The following is a 20,307-nucleotide window of genomic DNA, read 5'->3' as shown; positions in this document are numbered from 1 at the left end:
CAAATCTAAGAAGATATTGCCATATCCTAATTAAATTAGGATTTGATTTTGAATCCCTTTTGAAGAAGGCAAATCACGCCTATTCCTATTAAATTGGGGAGATTTAATTATTTATTCTTGCTCCGTGATATATTATTCTACTCCGTGAAATATTTGAAATAAATCATAGGCTAATAAAATAGCCAAGAATTTCGAATTCCCCTTATTTCTCCCCTACTTCACGCCAACTTCAACCAACAAATCTCTCCATATCTTCCAAATCTTGATTTATTTAATTATGGGATATTATTTTGGCACTCTATAAATACATGAGAGATCCTAAACCCTAGCATTCACAAAACCGGCGCCCCACTCCCCCATAATTTCGAAAATCTCTCTCCCCACTCTCTCCAAGTTTTCTTCATCTTTTCTCCAATATTTCTTCATCAATTGAGAAGAATTCAAGTTGAAATCCAAGAGTTTATTGAAGAATCAAGACTATAATTTGTTTCTACCGATTGTTCTTTTGGAAAAAGGTACTTTAATTTTTGATCTCCTCTTCTTCTACCGATTAATCGGTGTTCTTGAGTCCACATGCATTTAGATTGAGTGAAGGGGAAATAAATTGATGAAATTGGGATGCATGGATGTGTGTGTGTGTGTGACCGAGAGTGTGTGTGTGTGTGCACGCCTCGGGAGGCGTGCACATGTGTTGTGATCGTGTGTGTGTGTTGTGTGTGTGGAACACTCATGCGTGACACGATTTAATGGTGAATTTGGAGTTGTTATTTGAATAAAAATGATATGCTAATCATACTTTGATTTTGATTGATGATTTTGAAATTAATCGATGGGAAAAAGGGAAATATGGGAGACATGCATGATTTGAGATCAATGATTGAAACTGATTTGTGATACGCCTAATTTAAAGGTGATACTTCGCGCTCTCAGCGTGATAAACGAGGAGAAGAGAATACTCTCGAGCTAAGCCGACGAGGTGGGCTTTCTTTTAAAATAAGGACATGGTCCTAAACTGATATTGATGAGAATGAGATATGTGTTATCATGCCTTGATTTGTTTTGTCGTGCCTATCCCTCGTGGCTATGCCACTATTGATTTAATCGAATTCGGATCCTTGTAGAGCCGCAAACTCTACTTGGGTTAGTGTACACCAATGTTAGACCGAGTGTCAGCGTACGGGTTGGCCGGTCTAGTGACCTGGATTGCGGCCGCATTCCTTGTCATGTAGAATGAGGATATGGTAAACGTCGATGTGAAAAATGGTTGCGCGACCGTGATATTTGATAAAGAAAATATTTTGGTGCCTCGGGTCTTTCTAAAGTTAAAACCCCGATGGACACTTGAGAATGGCATGATGATAACTATATTTGTGATAAAACTGTTTTCGGCAATGAGCCCACTGAGTATGATTTTAGTACTCAGCCCTGCATGTGTTTTCCCTATGTGCAGGTTGAGCGGTGGCTAGCGGGCGGCGGTGTTGAGTAGGAAATAATATCATGGTCTGTTGAAACTTTAAGTGTCGTTGTGTCTCCATACAAAGATTCACTTCCCTCTTGATCGCTTCCGCTATATTATGAAAACTTGTGATCTTTTGGTTGGGTTGAATACTTTTATTTCGTGGGAATATTTTGGATATGAAACAGTTGGAATTATTTTGGAAACTCTGATGAGCATTTATTGCGATAGCCTTTTGTTGGATTTCTTTGCTAAGGCATTATTCTTCTTCTACTTAATTGTTCATTAAATGCTTTGGTTAAATCCCTTTTTAAATGGAACCCTAGTCTATGATCTTTGATGCATTTAAGTCCGCCTAGTTAACGATCGCCGCATTTATTATACCCTAGATGGGCGGGTCGGAAAAAAACGTCTGGAAATTCTCGCACGACAGCGACGTCTTTCACTCTCCTTTCCTCCTTCTCCTCTTCGTGGAGATAGACGAGATATGCGGGACGTCCTTTCTTCATCATCGCGGTAGCTTACAGCGCAAAGATTATAGAGGTTCGTCGATTCATCGAGATTTAATGGTATACGGTGGGTTCCTTTCCTGGAGCTTATAGAGATATTTCTCTCTCCTTACCACTATTCGTCGCAAAATTTGTAGTCAAACAGTCCATCCCTAAGATTATATCGATATCCTCCATCGTCATAACTTGCAAATCGTGAGCGACTAACTTAAGTTCTCCCATAACAATTTCTACGTTCGAGCATGTTCGAGAGATTTCTATCGTCCCACCCACTGGTGAAGACACCATCATCTTATCGATAAACAATTATCACATTAATAGTCATGCATTGATCATCAGCTATTCGGACACATATTTCCTTTCTCAAGAGATTATTGTTTAAGTTTGATCTTCTAGCAGCTTGTGACAGGCAGTTCGTTGTTGCAGATATTTAACGTCTCGTTCTATTGGTCATGTCTACACCTCTTGTTGGTGTATCATTTCCACGCATGATTGGCCATAGGAACTTATTCCTCGTGTGTATCCGAAAAGCACAACTCTAACATTTCCTTGAGTCTAGTATCAATAATTCGAAAATTGATCAAACAGTCTTACTTGGATAGAAACTGATTTCAACTCGAAAAAGCACCACAAAATGTCTTTCATCGGAAGGCTCCAAACTTAATCAAGGAAGCAAGAATAATATTTCTAGCTCGACACTTTCAAATCTCATCATTGACAATTGGTTTGAAACAAAGCAAGGACTAAGTTCCATTGAACTTAACTCGTCCATTCTGAGAATTTTAAATGGTTTTAGAGGGATCAAGTAAAACCCATAGAGCTTGAGAATTTACTTCTGACGAGAGTTCGAAAGAACATGAGGTAGGTCATGGAAACAGGATGAAACTGCAATAAATCTCAAATTCCATAGCAGACTGCCCGATCAAAAATTTGCAAAAATTCCGGACAGCAATGAATGATATCGTTCAAACATGTCAAAGCCTAAAACAATCAGTCGCGGCAGAATTTAGAAACATAAACAAATGTCATGAAGTAGCACTATCAATGGTTCAACGACATCATGTTATTGAAAAATGAAATCACATCAATGGATTCACGGGTTTGTTGAGGGCAACTCAAAGTGATTGGAACTTTTCAGAAAATTAACACGATCAAACCCGTTAACGAAGAAGAGAACATCATAGCCTCAACTTGGTGTTGGCGAAAGAAAAATCACTGAGCTACAAAGAATTTCACTTCTGCAAGAACGAACTGGCGAAATGAAGAGGTGAACAAAATTCCAAGAAGAATATTCCATCATTTGAATAAAACAGGTCTGGAGATGTGATCATACTAAAGGTCATAACTGCAAACAACTTTAGGATCAAAGTTCAATGACGGAGGCTCATAAAATCAAATATCGTCCTTATGAATGACGAATTAAAGAAGACTACTCAATCCAGATGTCCAAAGTTACAAGGGCAAACACCAAATTTTCAAGCCAAGTGAGTCATGACTCGTTATAGGAAAAGAAATAATGGATATCACTTGCAAATTGTGAATCAACCAAGGCGTTTAAATAGACAATGGCTCACGGTTATTCAAAACGTCCCGAAAAGAACTTAGGATCCAAGTAAGTACTGTTGATTTAAAAAAAATCGGTCATTCAAGCTACGAAGGTCGCACTCTCTCGCACATTTTTCGCGAGCATGAACATGGTAACATCGTTCTATGAAACCGTGGATTCCAAATTGAGATTCATCGTATCATCGAAATTAATAACTATTTTTGATGGTCGCATCTTCAAAGTCTTCTTCTTGCCATGCCACATGGTCATTTTCGATTGCCATTATACATGCGATCTTAATGTGTCATAAACGTCATCGTATTTGTGTCGCGTCGCCACTTTGGCAGGGTATGCAAGACTGCATAGTTTTATTAGCTCTTAGGTATGATCTCACCATTGTAAGGATACACCAAGTTCAACATATATATATTTTCGTTGGTTTTGTCACTCGGGAAAGTGATATTGCAGTTGTCATCTTGCAACTGAGTTCTAGCACGTTCAGTCTGGCCTACTTCTTAGGCACTCTATAATTTCAAGCATAGCTTGAAGTCTCACACTTCAACGTATATTCGATCATTACCTAACTCAAGCTCCATATGGCTTCTACGTTCGCAACAGAGTTCACAAATTTCACATTTCACTCTCGTAGTGATTCTATACGATACCTTGTACTTCATTGGTCATAGATTATCACCACATAAAACTTCATTCATATATTGCACAATCAAACATGTTTGTCATATAACCCATTTGGTGTTTCATAACAAGCATCGTAAATCGATATATGTGAATAGCAACACTCAGTCAATCAATCATTCATGGAATCGCATTTCATAAATCATGCAGTTCATGCGCATCTACATCACAATCACAATTCGCAACCACACGCGTATCATGCTTTTCCTTTCACAGTTTCATAGTCATGAAATTTCAACCACATAGGCACAAAGTTTTGTCGTTCATGGAAGCAACATGTATTTCCTTCAAGTTAATTCTTTAGTTTCACAGAAGTGATAACAAATCTCAACATCAACCAATACAAGTTCACAATCATACTTCAATATCCATCGCATTCAACGCCTTCATGCCTCATTGTTAAAAACAATTTGTATATTCTCATAATGTCTCCCATTTCATATCTTCACAACATTTTCCAAAGCCATAGTATTTACTTCACATTTCCCATAGGTGTTGTTTCACATACAATCAAGAAATCACAGTCATATAGGATTTCATTCATCCAAGCACATAAAGTCTAACACGTATTCGCCGATTTTCTTTATCGAGTAAAATACAAGTTCACTTGCACAACATCATTCATCATTCTTGGCATAGTCGCACTTAGCAATTTCATATCCATGCATATACATCATTTGTTTTGCATAATCACAATCTGCAATTTCGCATGCATGCATAATCATCATTTTATACTCCAACACAAATTTCCAAAAATCACAACAACTCCCATTCGCTTCAACTTCCCACATTTCATAATTCAAATCAATATTCAAAGATACGGGTTACCTCATTCTTCATGGTTGAGCGGAGACGAGTCGTGGTGTTGAGTCTTCGACGATATTATTTAATCAATTCCCACAAATTTCAGATTTTATTACAACAAGACTCTTGGGTCCAGAGCGGAAAGAACTGAGGCTCTGATACCAACTGTAACAGCCCGGCATTTCTAGGGTATAATAAATACGGCGACTGTTAACTAGGCGAACTTAAGGCATCAAGGAATGTAGACTAGGGTTTCATAATAAGAGATTTGACCAAGTATTTAATGAAGTATCAAGGCAATAAGTCAACGGTTTACTTACGAAAATCAAGATTTAATAGATATAAAAGACTAGGCTCAAAAGTCAAAGGTTTAGCATAATTCCAACAAAACGCAATAATTCCCATCATTCCAAATCAAAGAATTAAGTTCACAACAACCAAAGATAATAAGTTTTTCCAAAAATTCAGCGGAAGCATTCCAAGAGAAAAAAAAGCGAAGCCATGTATGATGACACGACTACACTTAAAGTTCCAATCATCCATTTTATTCGATTCATTGTCTCAACACCACCGACCGCCCATCGTCGCTCAACCTGCACATAGGGAAAACACATGCAGGGCTAAGTATTTTAAACATACTCAGTGGACTCATGCCAAATCATTTTATAGTTATGCCACCCTTACCATAGTGAAGTCGAGGTTTTGCATTTATTTAAAGATAAGCATCGAGTATCACAAAATATTTCATGGATTGGCCAGTCAAACAATACCTCCCATTTTCTCATCAATCATCATTTCATATGGTGCGACGAAAGTGTGGCCACACTTTTCGCCCACGAGACCGGCCGACTAGCAAGGACGGCTCCCGATCCCACCGTGTACACAGCCTGGTAGGGTTTGCGGCCCTACTCAGACCCGAATTCGTTTATATAGCCACTGTAGCCTAATGGAGCGTACTCACAATCTAGGCATCAGGCACTCACAATATCCAAAATAATTTATAGGCATGGCATAACAGTTCAATCCACCCTTATTTCTCCAACATCATAAATTTGCACATAGAAGAGAGTTTAGAATAAAGCCCACCTCGATTTCCTTTGAGTTCAAAAACGCACTTCTTCTTGTTATCACACCGGGAACGCGAACTATCACCTTTAGTTCATATATTTCAAATAAGTCTCAAATCATGGATCAAAATATGCATGATCTCACGTTTCCCTTTTCCCATCGATTATTTTCAATATCACCAATCAAAATCAAAGTACGATTATCATATCGTTTTTATTCACACAACAATTCCAGATTTATCATCACATCGTGTCACGCATGAGTGTTCCCACACAACACACGCACACACGCAACACACATGTGCACGCCTACCGAGGCGTGCGCGCGCACACACACACACATGCATCCAAATTCACCGATTAATTTCCCCCTTCACTCGTTCTAAATGCATGTGGACTCAAGAACACCGATTAATCGGTAGAGGAAGAAAAGATTAATAATAGAAGTACCTTTTCTTGCAAAAACAAACGGTAGAAACAAGTAGAATCTTGATTCTTCAATGAATTCTTGAATTGCAGCTTCAATTCTTCTCCAAAAGATGAAGAATTAATGGAGAAAGTAGAAGAAATATTTGAGAGAGTGTGAGAGAGGAGAGAGCGACGTGATTTAGGGGGTGGGGCGGTTTTTCTGTAGTGCTAGGGTTTAGGATTCTCACTCTTATTTATAGAGTGCAAGATATAATCCAACAATTAAATAAATAAATATTTGAGAAGATTTGTTTGTTGGAATAGCCGAAAATTAGAAGAGTAATAATAGGGAATTCGAATTCTAGGCTATTAAATTAGCCTATGATTTAATTTGAATATTTCACGGAGTAGAATAAAATATTACGGAGCAAGAATAAAATAAAAATACTCCCCAATTAAATAGGAAAGTGGCGTGACTTTTAATTCCTTAGAAGGAATTTAATTTAAATCCTAATTTAATTAGGATATGGCAAGATCTTCTTAGATTTGGCAAGATATGCTAGGATATTTGAATTTATTTATGGAAGAGAATAAACAAGGGATCAAATAAAATAATAATAAAATCCCTTCTCCCATAAAACATGGGATTTTCGAAAATCCCCCCTAGAGACAAATATAGGGGCCGAAAATTTCATCAATAAATAGGAATATTCGGACTTTGGATTTAATTTGGATAATTATCCCAAGCAATAATTTAAATCCAAGAAAAATAGGATTTCTTTCCAATAAATAGGAGAGGGTCGAAAATTCCACATACTTAAATAATGCTCCTATTAAATTCTCACTCATCCCTTAGGATAATAATTCACCACAAATATTATTTCTTCCCACATCAAAATATCCACATATTCGGATTTCACCTCCACTTCACATTGTCCAACGACTTTGACCATTCCACGGCCACGTCATATTTTCCACAAAATTGACTATTCAATAGCCACGTCACATATTCAACAAGTTTGACTATTCAACTCAAACTCAACTCCATATCGCAATTAGGTCACAAAGAACATTGCATTTTATCACTCATCAATTAATTCCACATATCATAGCATTAAAAGCATTTAATGCAAAAATTTCCACGTCACAAAAATTAGGGTTCGAAAGACGGGGCGTTACACTGGCCGTTTAAGGAAATTGGTCTCCACTGTTTGCTTTGTCTTTGTTTGTCTAAATTAGGAAAGTCTGTCTAGTCCATTATCTCCAGTTGTTTTAAAACTTTCTAATATTTCGTTTCTTAAAGTCATGCATGTTCCGTACGTTCTCGTTTCCTAGACCCAGTAGGTAGAGTAAAGTAATTTATAAATCTCTCAGATCCAGTAGTTTTAGGTTCTCAACCCCAAAAATTGTGTGGCTACAGCCAACCCCCATTTTCCAAAACATCCGAAATGTAGTTTCGTAACACGTCCGTCCTCGTGGGATCGATCCTTTACGTCCCTATCTGATCGTTTCATGATCTTCTAAACCCTAAGATCTGGTCGAATCCTCTGGACCTGTTAGATTGAGATTTACGAAAACTGCACTGCACGTTCATAAGTCTTCAGTATGTAAAAAGAAGCCTTAATGTAGAACAACACTGGGATGGAAATGCTAATTGCAGCAAGTACTTATTTAAATAAAATAAGAATCCAGCTGAAACATGAGGTGATGTACGTGAGCTGATGCAGTCATACTGTGACATAGAGGAATACTATCAATCGCTTAATGCCCTCAACTTGTCAACGTATTACCTTCTTCTAGCAAATCGATCAATATATGTTACACAAAAATGATAATATCGCATCTTTAATGTAATATCTGTAAAAGAACTTTTGCACTTTTTAAATCTTTTTTGGACTAAAATGCCCTTCAATCTTGAAAAGCTAGTTTGTCAAAAAAAAATTTACTTTTTATCTCAGCCCTACTCTCGCATCTCTCTTCTTTGTGTATGGAATGCATGATCATAATATTATATATTTATACAAGACATAATATGGGGTTGCGTTAGGGTGACAACACTCTTAAAGTGACAATGTGACAACAAGTAACATGCAAGCTACAATACATATGCAAGCAATATGTGATACATAGGAAAGCAATTTGGCATATGGTTCCAAGCAATATGAGATACGAAATCAGAGCACTATGCTGACACCATAATTAAAATGACAATCTAGGCAAGTGAAAGTCCAGTTTTATCGATGTGTGTACTTAAAAAAGGTCAAGCTTCTCAGATCCAGAGAATCCGCTAGATCACAAGGTCTAGGAACTCAGAGAATCCTCGGTCGTTGGACACACAATCTTTTTCTGTTTCAAAACCCTCAACCCAAGATACTAAAAACTAGTATAAGGAAGTAGGGATCGAATCCCACAGAGATGGAAGCGTAAGAAAGCATTTAAGAGATTTTAGAAAAGGTTTTGGCTGCTGCCACACAATTTTTGGGTTGAGAAATTTACTACTAGACTGAAAATGAAATTAACTACCAGCTAGATCTAGGAAACGAAAGACTCGCATACATGCATCATACCCATAACCACAATGATTCCTCGACCTAGCAAACAGATTACCTAATCTAGCTAAACAGAAACAAACATGCGGTGGGCACCATTTCCAAAAACAACAAGGGTATGAATGAAAAGCTGCAAATAACTAACTATGAATTTAACTAACATCCATCTTCATATCTTCAACCGAATCAAGCATAAACATGAATAAACCCAGATTTAAACAGAACACGACGACTCGAACGTCGGATAACGCGATCTACCAGAAAATGCTCAGATCTACGATAGGTAGACGAAGTAAACTAAAAACAGTAACTAAACTTCAAACAACCATGCAGAATTTAATAGATCTAAACATCGGATGCTTCATCCGCTCCGGATCCAAGAAATCCACTTCAAACCACATCAAATACCATCTTTGATCACTCCGATCTAACCAAATTCCTCCGATCAACTACAAACCCAACACAATTCAACTCCAGCAAAAAAGATCAAGTGCGAAAAGCATCCATAGCAAGTAAATTAACTTCAAACTTAAAATCAACCATCAAAACTCAGAATCAAACACCATCATGACAGAAAATAAGAATTTCATAGATAGATAAGTAAGTTCAGCAAAATAAATCAGCGTCGAGCTTCGAACAACGAAGACTTAGGAGAATTCAGAACAGAAAAGTAAAACGAAAGAAGTAAATTGTTTCTTCGCCTCACATGGAGACGATGGTACACAACAACAACTCAAACCCCTTGAATTTCCGATCACCCCAAATGTGTGTAGAAGTGTGTAGTGTGAGATAGTGAGCTAAGAGCAAAACGTGATCCATCCCCTCATGTGTGTTGTGTGCTCTCTATTTATAGATGTGGAGGTGATCTTCTAGAATATTCGCTTGAATTCTCTTCTTAACCCTCCATCTAGCGATCTCCTATGTCTGGTAATTTTTTCTCCTTTTCTACTCAGTTTCTCGCCAAACTCCTTCACCATGCGATTGTTTTCCTTCCTTCCTGTATGTGGCGATTTTTTCTACATATCTGGCTTAAAAACTGTGTTAGACCCAGAAATTCGTTGAATTTAACCCCATAACCAATGCATGAAATTAGCCTTATCAAACTGCTCACACTTAAACCATACTTGTCCTCAAGTATAAAGACAAGAAAAAAAAAAAGAAATAAGACGAATTTCGATGCATGGTTATCTTATGACCGACCCTAAAGACACATAAACTCCTAGACCTAGACGCGTTACTGACCTGACAAAAAGAAAACACATACTTAAAGAAAAATAAACATAAACACATATGCATGAACTAGATCAAACTTTTAAGCAGCCGTCCCCAATAACTTAAGGTCAATCCGATTTTCTACACTCTTCAAATCCTCCCCTTCCCTTCGTCCACCTAGTCGGTCTGTCAGTTTGTCAAGATAGCCTATAGCTTTACCAATTGTTGGATTTGCTCGATCACTCATTCCTCACCAGGGATGTTAGGATTGATCACGCTTAAGTTTTGCCCTACCACTGATGCCTCGGGTTATGAGAATTTCGCTTTTCTAAGCCTTCTTTTTCCCTTAAATTTATTCTTTTTCCCTGGACTTTGTCCAGCTTATACCTCCAAAAGTTTTTTTTTTTTTTATTTTTATTCCTCCCCTGAACTTCGTCCAGCTTATACCTCCTTTTACCTGGACTTCGTCCAGCTTATACCTCCAGTACCCTCTTTTTTTTCGTGGGGTTTTACTTTTCACCACTATTTCCTCGTTTATATATTTTCTCCCTAAGCATCAGATGGCAACCCCTTTTTACATGTTAGTACACAGTGTTTAGGCTTATAACTCACTTATTTAATAGGGCTTCACAACTAGGTCAGCTAAGGCGTTTTCTATTGTTCTTACTTCCTCCAAACCGATTTTAGCTTATTAAGGAAAGAGGCCTCAAAGTTGAAGTGCATCCTATCTTCAATTACTCTCACTAAGTGGATCTTGCCTTATTATTTTCACCAGTTCATGCTAAAACACATAAAACCTAAAAAAACTCCCTCACATAAAACACAAAAAACTCTTAGACCTAATGACTCTTACGCATGCTGAGCACATATTTCACTAACTCCCTCCCCCCTCCCACTTCACTCCAGCTTGTCTCCAAGCTATCCTAGTGAAGGGGGGAAACAGGGAAGTTGGTGCACAAAACAAAACAAAACACAGACATAGAAATCACCAAACACTTAAAGACATGCAAAAATATACAAAGAAACTTCTCACACTTAGACCGGGCACCGGGCTAAGTGGGAGAAGACACAATTACTGAACAGAAAGCAAACATGCTAAACAAACAAAAACTTATCACACTTATACCAAGAATTGTGCTAAGTGGGAGATCATACACATAAACAAATATAAACATGCTCAGCATAAAAAAAATTTCACAGACTCACAAACATAAACATGCACATAAAAAAAAAGAAAACGGAAAATAAAAACTGAAATGTAAATTTACTTGGTCACCTGGGGGGGTCAATTCTGGGTCTGGCCCCTCAGGAGCCAGACCTAGGTGGTACACTGGGGCAGTTCGACTTGACTTTCTTTCTAACCGGCAACTCTGGTTCCTCTTCCTCAATCACAGGTTGCTTTGACACGGGCTTTTCCACTGACACGGGCGCTAGGGACCTTGACACGAACGGGGCTACCACAGGCTTTGATGCCGATAGGGGTCGCTGGAGGGATTAACTGCCTTGACCGGGCTGCCTGGCCACACTACCGGATCCAGGAGGCAACCTTTGCTGGGTCTGGGAGAATTTCCCTTCTAGACATTCTGTTATTTTCATCATCAATCTGACCGCATCAGCCATCCTATCATATTGAGCTGATGATCGCTCAGCCAGTACATCAATGCTCCCCTTCATTAGCCTGTATCTCCAGTCGGACCCCGCCGAGTTCTTCCCGCACCACTGTCATCTCCTTCCTTAGTTCCTCATAATTGGCTCTCACCACGGCCTCCATCCCATCCATCTCCTTCTTGACCTTGTCCACCACCGTCCCTATATCGTAGAAACAAACCTCCGGGCTATCCATGTACAAGAGCCCCTTGTTGAAAAAGAATTCCATGCCGAACAGCTCTGGGGGCTCACACATCAGTACTTCGGGTGCCGCCTTTCCTATCTTCATTACAATGTTGCATTGGAGGTAGGCACCGAGTAGATGGAAGGTGTACATTTGTCGAGAGGGATTGGCAGTCATCTGGTGGCAAGCTTGTGCCAACCAATACCCCAGGTGGACTTTAATCCTCTTGGCCATGCACCTGGCGGAGTAGAGCTCTGCAGTGGTTAGGAAAGAGTTGGCCGTGGCCATCGATTGTATCCTATAAAAACTTAAGAAAATCGGAGGATGTGGTTAGTGATGTGGAAGCCCTTGGATTGGATGGTGTTGAAGGTCCCCACCCTCTTATGTGTGATAAATTCCCATGCTGTCTGCGGTTTAAATCCAGGGGTATGCTTGGGGGCTCCGACCATCCGTTCATTCCAGATGCCATACTCGTCTTCTGCATAAGTGAACAAAACCATCCTCAGGTCCCTTATGCTCATCTCATACTCTTGATTTAATAGTCTGAAGGTGATGGAGTCAGCGTCTAGGTCAGTCGTGGATTTGAGGCGGAAAGTGGAGAAAAATTCCTTGGTCAGGGTAACTGGCACCTCAGTTGTGCTATGCTTTAGCAGCCATTCAAACCCTATGTCCCCGATGTATGCCAGGAATTCCTGCTCTGACCTGATCTCCCTGAGTGCCCCTGGGTCATAGCGTTTCCCGATCACGCCTCGCTCCTTGTAAGCCGCTGCCCTTCTCCGATCATCGAACTTGCAAATATCCTCCAGCAACATTTTGGTCACCCATACCTCTGTTCACTCGTAGTTAAGCTCTTCCTCCTACTCTTCTTCGTCCTTGTACTCTGACTCGTTGTCCGGGCCAGGACCGACTGGCTCCTTAGCGTAAGGAACCTTGGATGGAGTCGGGAGTGGCACCTGGGGAGTGACGGAGACAGTTCTCTTCGACCTCTTGGGCTGGGAAGGGGCCGCATGCTTCCCTTTGAGCCTCATTCTCCTGCTCGCCCTCTGCCCCCCGGGGCAAGGAATTCCAGTCCTATGAGCGGGTCGAGGTCATCTACCTCGTCCAGGAAACTTCTTCGGGCCCTTCGCCTAGCCTCCCTCTGGTCCACCGGTGGGTCCTTCTCTTCTGGATCGTTTATCAGATCCACAACTTCTTTCAACCCTCCTTCCGCGGGCTCCTGAACTTCAGTATTAACGGGGGTTTCCTCCCCCACAGATTTTCCCAGGATTTCCCCCTCAGCAAACACAAACGGGTTCCCCCCTCAACATACACAAATGAGGTTTCCCCTTCAAAATTTCTCAGGGTTTCCCCCTTAGCAGACATAACAGGGGTTTCCCCCTCAGAATTTCTCGGGGTTTCCCCCTCAGCAACCAAAACAAGGGATTCCCCCTCAAAATTTCTTGGGGATTCCCCCACAGCAAACACAACAGGGGTTTCCCCCTCAGCAGACTCAAATACAGGGGCTTCCATCTCCATACTTTTCTCAATATGGGTTTCCCCTTCATTCGTCCCACTAGGAACAAGGATTTCCCCCTTAATCGCTTTTTCATCACTCCGTTCGTCTACCACCATGCGCTCCATCTCTTCAGCCAGATCACCATCCTCCTCCCGTCCACCTGTCTCCTCCACATCTCGTTTTGCAGTGCTTGTGCTCGGCCTGGTCTCTGCATGTGATTGATCGCGAGCGAGGGCTCCGATCGAGACCTGAGACTCTTGGTATGTGAGATCGAGGGTTGGGCCGTTGTTTCCTCTGGAATCATCGACGGCGGTGGTGCTGCGGTCGTGGCTCCAGAATCTGTGACGATGGTAGGCTTCTCTGTCGAACACTCCGGAACAGAATCCGGTCGCCTATCGGCTTGTACTTCTTGAACAGGAACGGTTGTTTGCGCAGTAACCGGCAATGTCGCGCCCGGTTTTGCCGGCGTTTTGGATAAATTGCCAGTTGGTGGATTCTGGGTATGGTTTCCCTTCTTCGTGGTGTGCGTTGGTACCTTCTTCATGGCCTATTTCTGCAAAATCACAAGAACTTAGGAGAATTTTGGTTAGGGTTAGAGGGGTGTGGGTATTATGAGAGAAAAAAATTAGGGGAGAGAAATGAGAAGCGAGAGAATTTTCGTGTTTTTGTGAATGTGGAAAGAAAAAGAAAGAATATTGTATTATTTTGATAAAGGGGAGGAACGGTTGCAGGAGTGATGTAAGCAACCGTACGCCTCCCCATAAAGTTAAAATTTGAAATTCAAAAATATCTAATCTTCCCTCCAAAAAAATTTGGTCCGAAAATCTCTCCTCCCCCTTGCAACTCACAATACCACACATAAAAATTCAAAGGTGAAACGCCAAGTTCCCAGGTCGAGGATTTATAGATGAGACAAAACAATTTCCCTAAGTAGCTTAGTGCTTCGAATATATTTTTGGAAGACTAAATTTTTTTTCTTTGTTTAATTTTTTTAATTTCGAAAAAGCAGGTAATCTATTTACACCTACAGCTGAGTATTCTCGAGATCCCCTGGCTCAGTGTATATATCAAAAATGCATTCCCATTTACCTGACCCAGGAATTCGCCAACAATACTCACTTGCTTGACCGATTAGGTGATAATAGAGAGTGCGCGTAGTGGCACTTCCTCCACTACACACAACTCCGAATTATCCCTAAAGACTTTCACTCGATGACCATTAACAAGGAAAGGAATAGATTTAGAGGCGCTTCCATGGATTTCCACAGCTCCATTCGCTCGAAGGCCAACAATGGTGTACGGCCCAATCCACTTGGACTTCAGCTTCCCAGGCATCAGCTTGAGCCGGGACTGAAAAAGGAGTACCTTCTGCCCGACTTGCAGTTCTTTGACATGGAGGTTCTTGTCATGCCAGAGTTTGGTTCTCTCCTTGTACCACATTGCTGAATCATACGACTCCAGCCTTAATTCCTCCAGCTCCTGCAGCGCAGCTTCCTCTCTTCTTCACAGGACTGCGCCTTCATATTCATCTCCTAGATTGCCCAATAGGCTTTGTGTTCTATTTCCATGGGCAGATGGCAAATTTTTCCAAAGACCAACATGTAAGGTGACATCCCAATAGGAGTTTTAAACGCAGTTCTGTAGGCCCATAACGCATCACCGAGCCTCCTGCTCCAATCATTCCTTGATTGGTTAACGGTCTTCTCCAATATTGCCTTAATCTCCCTGTTAGAGATTTCTGCCTAGCTATTGGACTGAGGGTGGTAAGGAGTAGACAACCTATGGTAGATGCCATATTTCCTCATCAACGCTTCAATGGTGCGATTGCAGAAGTGTGTTCTCTGGTCTGAGATTATAGCTCGAGGCACTCTTGTTTAAAATATTAGCCTTAAGAAACTTTGCTACTTCGTACGATTCACAGGAAGCGATAGCCTTAGCTTCTATCCATTTGGACACATAATCCACCGCGACCAATATATAAGTGTTACCATAAGACGATGTGAACGGTCCCATAAAATCCATCCCCCATATGTCGAAGATCTCGCAGACAATCACTGGAACTTGGGGCATCTCATCCCTTTTTGAAATTCCACCAGTTTGCTAGCATCTCTCGCATCATTGATAGAATTCGAAGGAATCCTTGTTCAACGTCGGCCAGTATAATCCACTATCTAGAACCTTCCTAGCAGTCTTCCTTGGTCCAAAGTGACCTCCACATGCCAGGGCATGGCAGTGGTTGAGCACGTCCTTCTGCTCCCATTCCGGAATACACCTTCTAATTACTTGATCCGAGCACATCTTCCAGAGGTAAGGATCGTCCCAAAAGTAATACTTGGCCTCGCTCTTCAACTTCATCTTTTGGGCCCGGGAAATTTCTTGCGAACTCGGTACCTCTCCTGTGACCAAGTAATTGGCCAAGTCGGCGAACCATGGTTCTGTATTAAGCGGATATTTTCCTTTGTCAGATTCTCCTGGACCGGTTACTGCCAGTACTGGCTCCCAACTGATTTATCTAGCAGATTCCCCTAGGTAGTAAAGATGTTCTTCAGGGAAGGCATCAGGTATGACTTCGTCCGTATCCCCTTGAAATATCCGACTCAGATGAGCGGCCACCTTGTTCTCTGTACCCTTCTTATCTCTTACCTCCCAATCAAACTCCTGCAGAAATAACACATATTGGATTAACCTTGGCTTAGACTCCTTCTTCGCCAGTAAGTACTTAATAGCTGCGTGATCTGTGAAAACAATCACCCTCGACCCAAGCAAGTATGGCTCAAAAGAATACACAAAAGCTAACATTTCTTTCTCCGTGGTATCATAGTTCTTCTGAGCTTGATTAAGAGTCTTTGATGCATAGAAAATCACATAACTCTTACCATTGATTCTTTGACCTAGCACCGCTCCCACTGCGAAATCGCTTGCATCGCACATAACTTCGAACGGATGATTCCAGAGATAAGCTTGTCCTTCAGCAATTGGAAAGCCTTTTTACAATCTTCGCTGAAGACGAATTCAACACCTTTGTGCAGGAGATGAGTAAGTGGCTGAGCAATCTTCGCAAAGTCCCTTATGAATCTTCTATAAAAACCTGCATGCCCTAGGAAACCTCTGACTTCTTTCTGATTCGTAGGGTAAGGCAACTTCGAAATCACATCGACTTTTGCTTTATCCAACTGTATGCCCCTCTCCGAGACTACATGGCCTAGGACGATTCCCTCTGGCACCATGAAATGGCATTTTTCAAAGTTCAGGACCAAATTCTTTTCCTGACATCTTCTCAGCACGAGGTCTAGGTTGGCTAAACAAGAGTCAAAAGAATTCCCATACACGGTGAAGTCGTCCATGAATATATCAATACATACTTCCAGTAGATCTGAGAAGATGCTCATCAAGCAACGTTGAAAAGTGCTTGGCACATTGCACAGACCTATGGCTTTCTTGTTCCTTCTAGGTCTGAGAGAGTCCATCCTATGATTTTCTTGTTCCTTCTGATCACCACCAGTACTTCCTTTCCCTGTTCCTCGGTCAAGTTGATGTTGACGATGACTGGGAACGTCTCATTTTCTTCCAGATATGCATACTAGAGGCATGGCAGAAGTGTTTTCAATTCCTTCTTAGGTGTACTCTCTTCCTGGGGAAAGGGAATTTTTTATGTTTCATCAGTTATCATTCCCTTTTCCGACCCAGAAGCATTTTCCAGCCACATGGGCTGATCCCCTCGACCTGGCTAATTCTGGAATCCTACAAAACTCTGAAATAGCATTGGCTAGCTCTTCGTCTGTCAACTCCCTCGTGTGCATTCACTCGCACCAACCTGCTACCTCTTTGTCAATAGAGTGGCTCAACTCTGAATCTTCAATCTGCTCCTGCATAAACTCAGTCTCAAGATATTCCTGGACCAGAGCGTTAATAACATCGATAGCATGCAAATTTTCAACATCTAACGGTTTTTTCATAGCTTCATCATTGTTAAATGTATATTTCTCCCCATGATAATCCAGGCATATGGTTCCATCAAAAACATCAATTATTGTCTTAGCGGTTCGTAGAAACGGTCTACCTAAAAGCACACCGCTAGGCTCAGCTGATTCATTTTCACTCAATTTTATGACATGAAAATCAGTCGAATACAAAAAATCATGCACTTTAACTTTTACGTTTTCCAGCACACCTTCGGGGGAAATGCATGTCCTATCAGCCAATTGAATTACCACCTTCGTGTCAACCAATCTAACTCCTACCAACTTCTTATATATGGAAAGCGGTAAAACATTTATCGACACCCCTAGGTCACACATAGCATGTTCAATCTTTATGTCGCCCAGAGAAATGGGTAAGGTGAACATACCTAGGTCAATGCATTTTGAAGGCATTCTCATCTTCCGTATCACAGCTGACACGTTCTCTCCAATCACTATCTTCCCATTAGGCTTGGTCTTCCCAGCAATGAATTCCTTGATGAACTTGCTGAAGGTCGCTAGCTTCAGGGCCTGTAGAATTGGCAGGTTGATTTTCAGCCAAATATTTCCATGAAGTCCTCAGTATCATCCTTCTTCTTTTTAACTTCACCTCAGTAAGGAAACGGCTTCATTCGTTTTAATGCACTTGTGGAACCTCCAGCTAAAGGCTCTCCAGTTTCCTTCCTTACATCTTCAATTCCCACCTCTGGTTCTGGGTCTAGGAAAAATGGATCAGCCACTCGGGGTAGCGGTCTTTCTAGATCACCTTCCTGAAGACCGTCCTCAACTCTGGTGCTCCTTATCTCCATACTTCTTCGGTCAGGAACTAAACTCTCCCTCTCCTGGCTTACCACGGGGGGTACATTTTCATCATCCTTCATTACTGGACCTTCAGAGTAATCTGACTGATATTTGCCTGGTCTGGTGGTTTCACCGAGGCTGGTATACTTCCTTCATTCCCTCGCATCTCACCCAGGGAGGTTGAGATTTGGGACAATTGTTTTGCCATCATTTCCAAAACCGCTTTGTGTTCCAGCTGGGCATCCTGAAGTTTATGCACCACGTCATTGTTGGATTGCATGTTGTTCTGCATCAGTTGTTGAGAACTGACTAGGTCATGTACCATATCATAGAGATTCCTCTGGGGCCTAGAGTTAGGGTGACCGGAACTTGATCCTTGACCATGGTTCGGTCCACTCCCCTGATTCTGGCGGAAGTTCCCTTGAACCTCCTGATTGTTGTTGTGCTGATTTCCTGACCCTTAATTTCCTTGATGGTTGGGCTGGAAGTTCTGATAATTCCTGGTGGTGTTTCTCTGGTGTGGTGGCACATAAGAGCTCCCTTGGTTGTTCTGGTTCCTATTACCCCAATTAGATTGGTCTCCTTGAGTTCGGTAGCCCCAGTTATTCTTCCCCTCTTAACTCCTCCCTGACCAGTTCGAGTTGTGATGCGGCCCTTCTTGATTCCGGTTGGACCAATTCTGTTGGTTCTCAGCTGGACCAGGATTCTGAGGTTGAGGTTGTTGGTTCCCGTCAGTCCATCTGAAACAGGGGTTTTCCCTCCATGGGGCATCTTTAATCTTCCATTGGTTCCAACCTGTATTCTGGTTATTATGATTCCAATTTCCCATAGCGTTCGCCTGGGCTTGGTATTCTCCATCACCTGACGGACCATAATAGAGTTGGAGTTGATTTTCTTCTTGACCTGACAACCTCTCCTTCTCCTGTGAGACATGGGGATTCTTCTTTTCAATCGCGCTGAGAAGTGCCCTTTCCAATCGATCTATTCTGTTACACACTCCTTCTCCTTCCTGCTCTTGCACTGCATTTGTTGAGCTTCTCCAACAAGATTATGCGGGTTATCATAGGCCTTCTTTGCATCGACCAACCTCCTCAGGGTTTCTCTTGCTTCACTTGCTTTATTCTTGGTGAAATTTCTCCTACTCAAGGAATTCATCAGATCCTTGGACTCAGGATTGGCTCCCTCATAAAATAGGTAATAGGTTTTAGCCTCCATCATTCTGTGGTTGGGGCAAGTGATAAGGCTAATTTCATGCATCGGTTATATGGTGAAAAGCTTTATAATTTGCTGGGTCCCACTCCAACGCCTATATATAGGAGAGCATGCAACGGATATCATATCACTTTTTCACTCTCTTTTAGCTCACACACATAACACACACTTGGGAATGGAAGATCTGGGGTAGTCGGGTTACGAAGGGTTATTTTCTTTAGAAGTTTCGCAGTTGCAACACCGTCCGCGTGTGGACGAACATACAATCTCTTTTAATTCCGTTTGTTCTGCACTTTGCGGTCGAACTTCACTTTTGGGAGTCGACTTGGCTGTTGATGATACTCGTTATCTTTTCGCTTTGTTGATTTGTGTTTAGTTGTGATATTTTGAGTTGATTTACGTAGATCTCGCTGCTGGAAGTTTATTTTAACAAGTATTATGTCGATCTCTGTTTTATTTTGATGTTATGGTGTTTGATATGGGTATTCGGTGATAGATCTGTGGTTTATTGACTGATTGGAGGTTGTTGTTCGAATCTGAAGTGATGAAGTGTTTCTGTTGGTTGGAGTTTGTGTTGGACGCTTGGATCCGGAGTGGATTTAGCGTCTGAGGTTGGATCCGAAGTGAGAAAAAGGAAGTTGTTAGATGGATTTGAGTTTTTCTTCTTGTTTTCTGTTTTACTTCGTCTAGCGTCTGCAGATCTGTTTAGTTCTTCGTTGATCATGCATAAATTTGACTTAAATTTAGTTTGCTCTGCTTTGA

General features: G+C 41.3%; 1 protein-coding gene across 1 annotated transcript; it reads right to left on the bottom strand.

Annotated features, from left to right (window-relative positions):
- Positions 1–17,373: 17,373 nt before the first annotated feature.
- On the bottom strand, positions 17,374–18,413 carry LOC125189828. Its single transcript, XM_048087057.1, has 2 exons — positions 18,222–18,413; positions 17,374–18,063 (listed from the first exon to the last, which is right to left on the bottom strand). The coding sequence occupies exons 1-2, from the start codon at positions 18,411–18,413 to the stop codon at positions 17,374–17,376; spliced, it is 882 nt and encodes a 293-aa protein (XP_047943014.1).
- Positions 18,414–20,307: the final 1,894 nt, after the last annotated feature.

This window comes from Salvia hispanica, chromosome 5 (assembly GCF_023119035.1).
Source record: "Salvia hispanica cultivar TCC Black 2014 chromosome 5, UniMelb_Shisp_WGS_1.0, whole genome shotgun sequence".
NCBI classification, from domain to species: Eukaryota; Viridiplantae; Streptophyta; class Magnoliopsida; order Lamiales; family Lamiaceae; genus Salvia; species Salvia hispanica.
The sequence above is the reverse complement of the archived record's forward strand: the minus strand, read 5'-3'. Positions and strand labels throughout refer to the sequence as shown.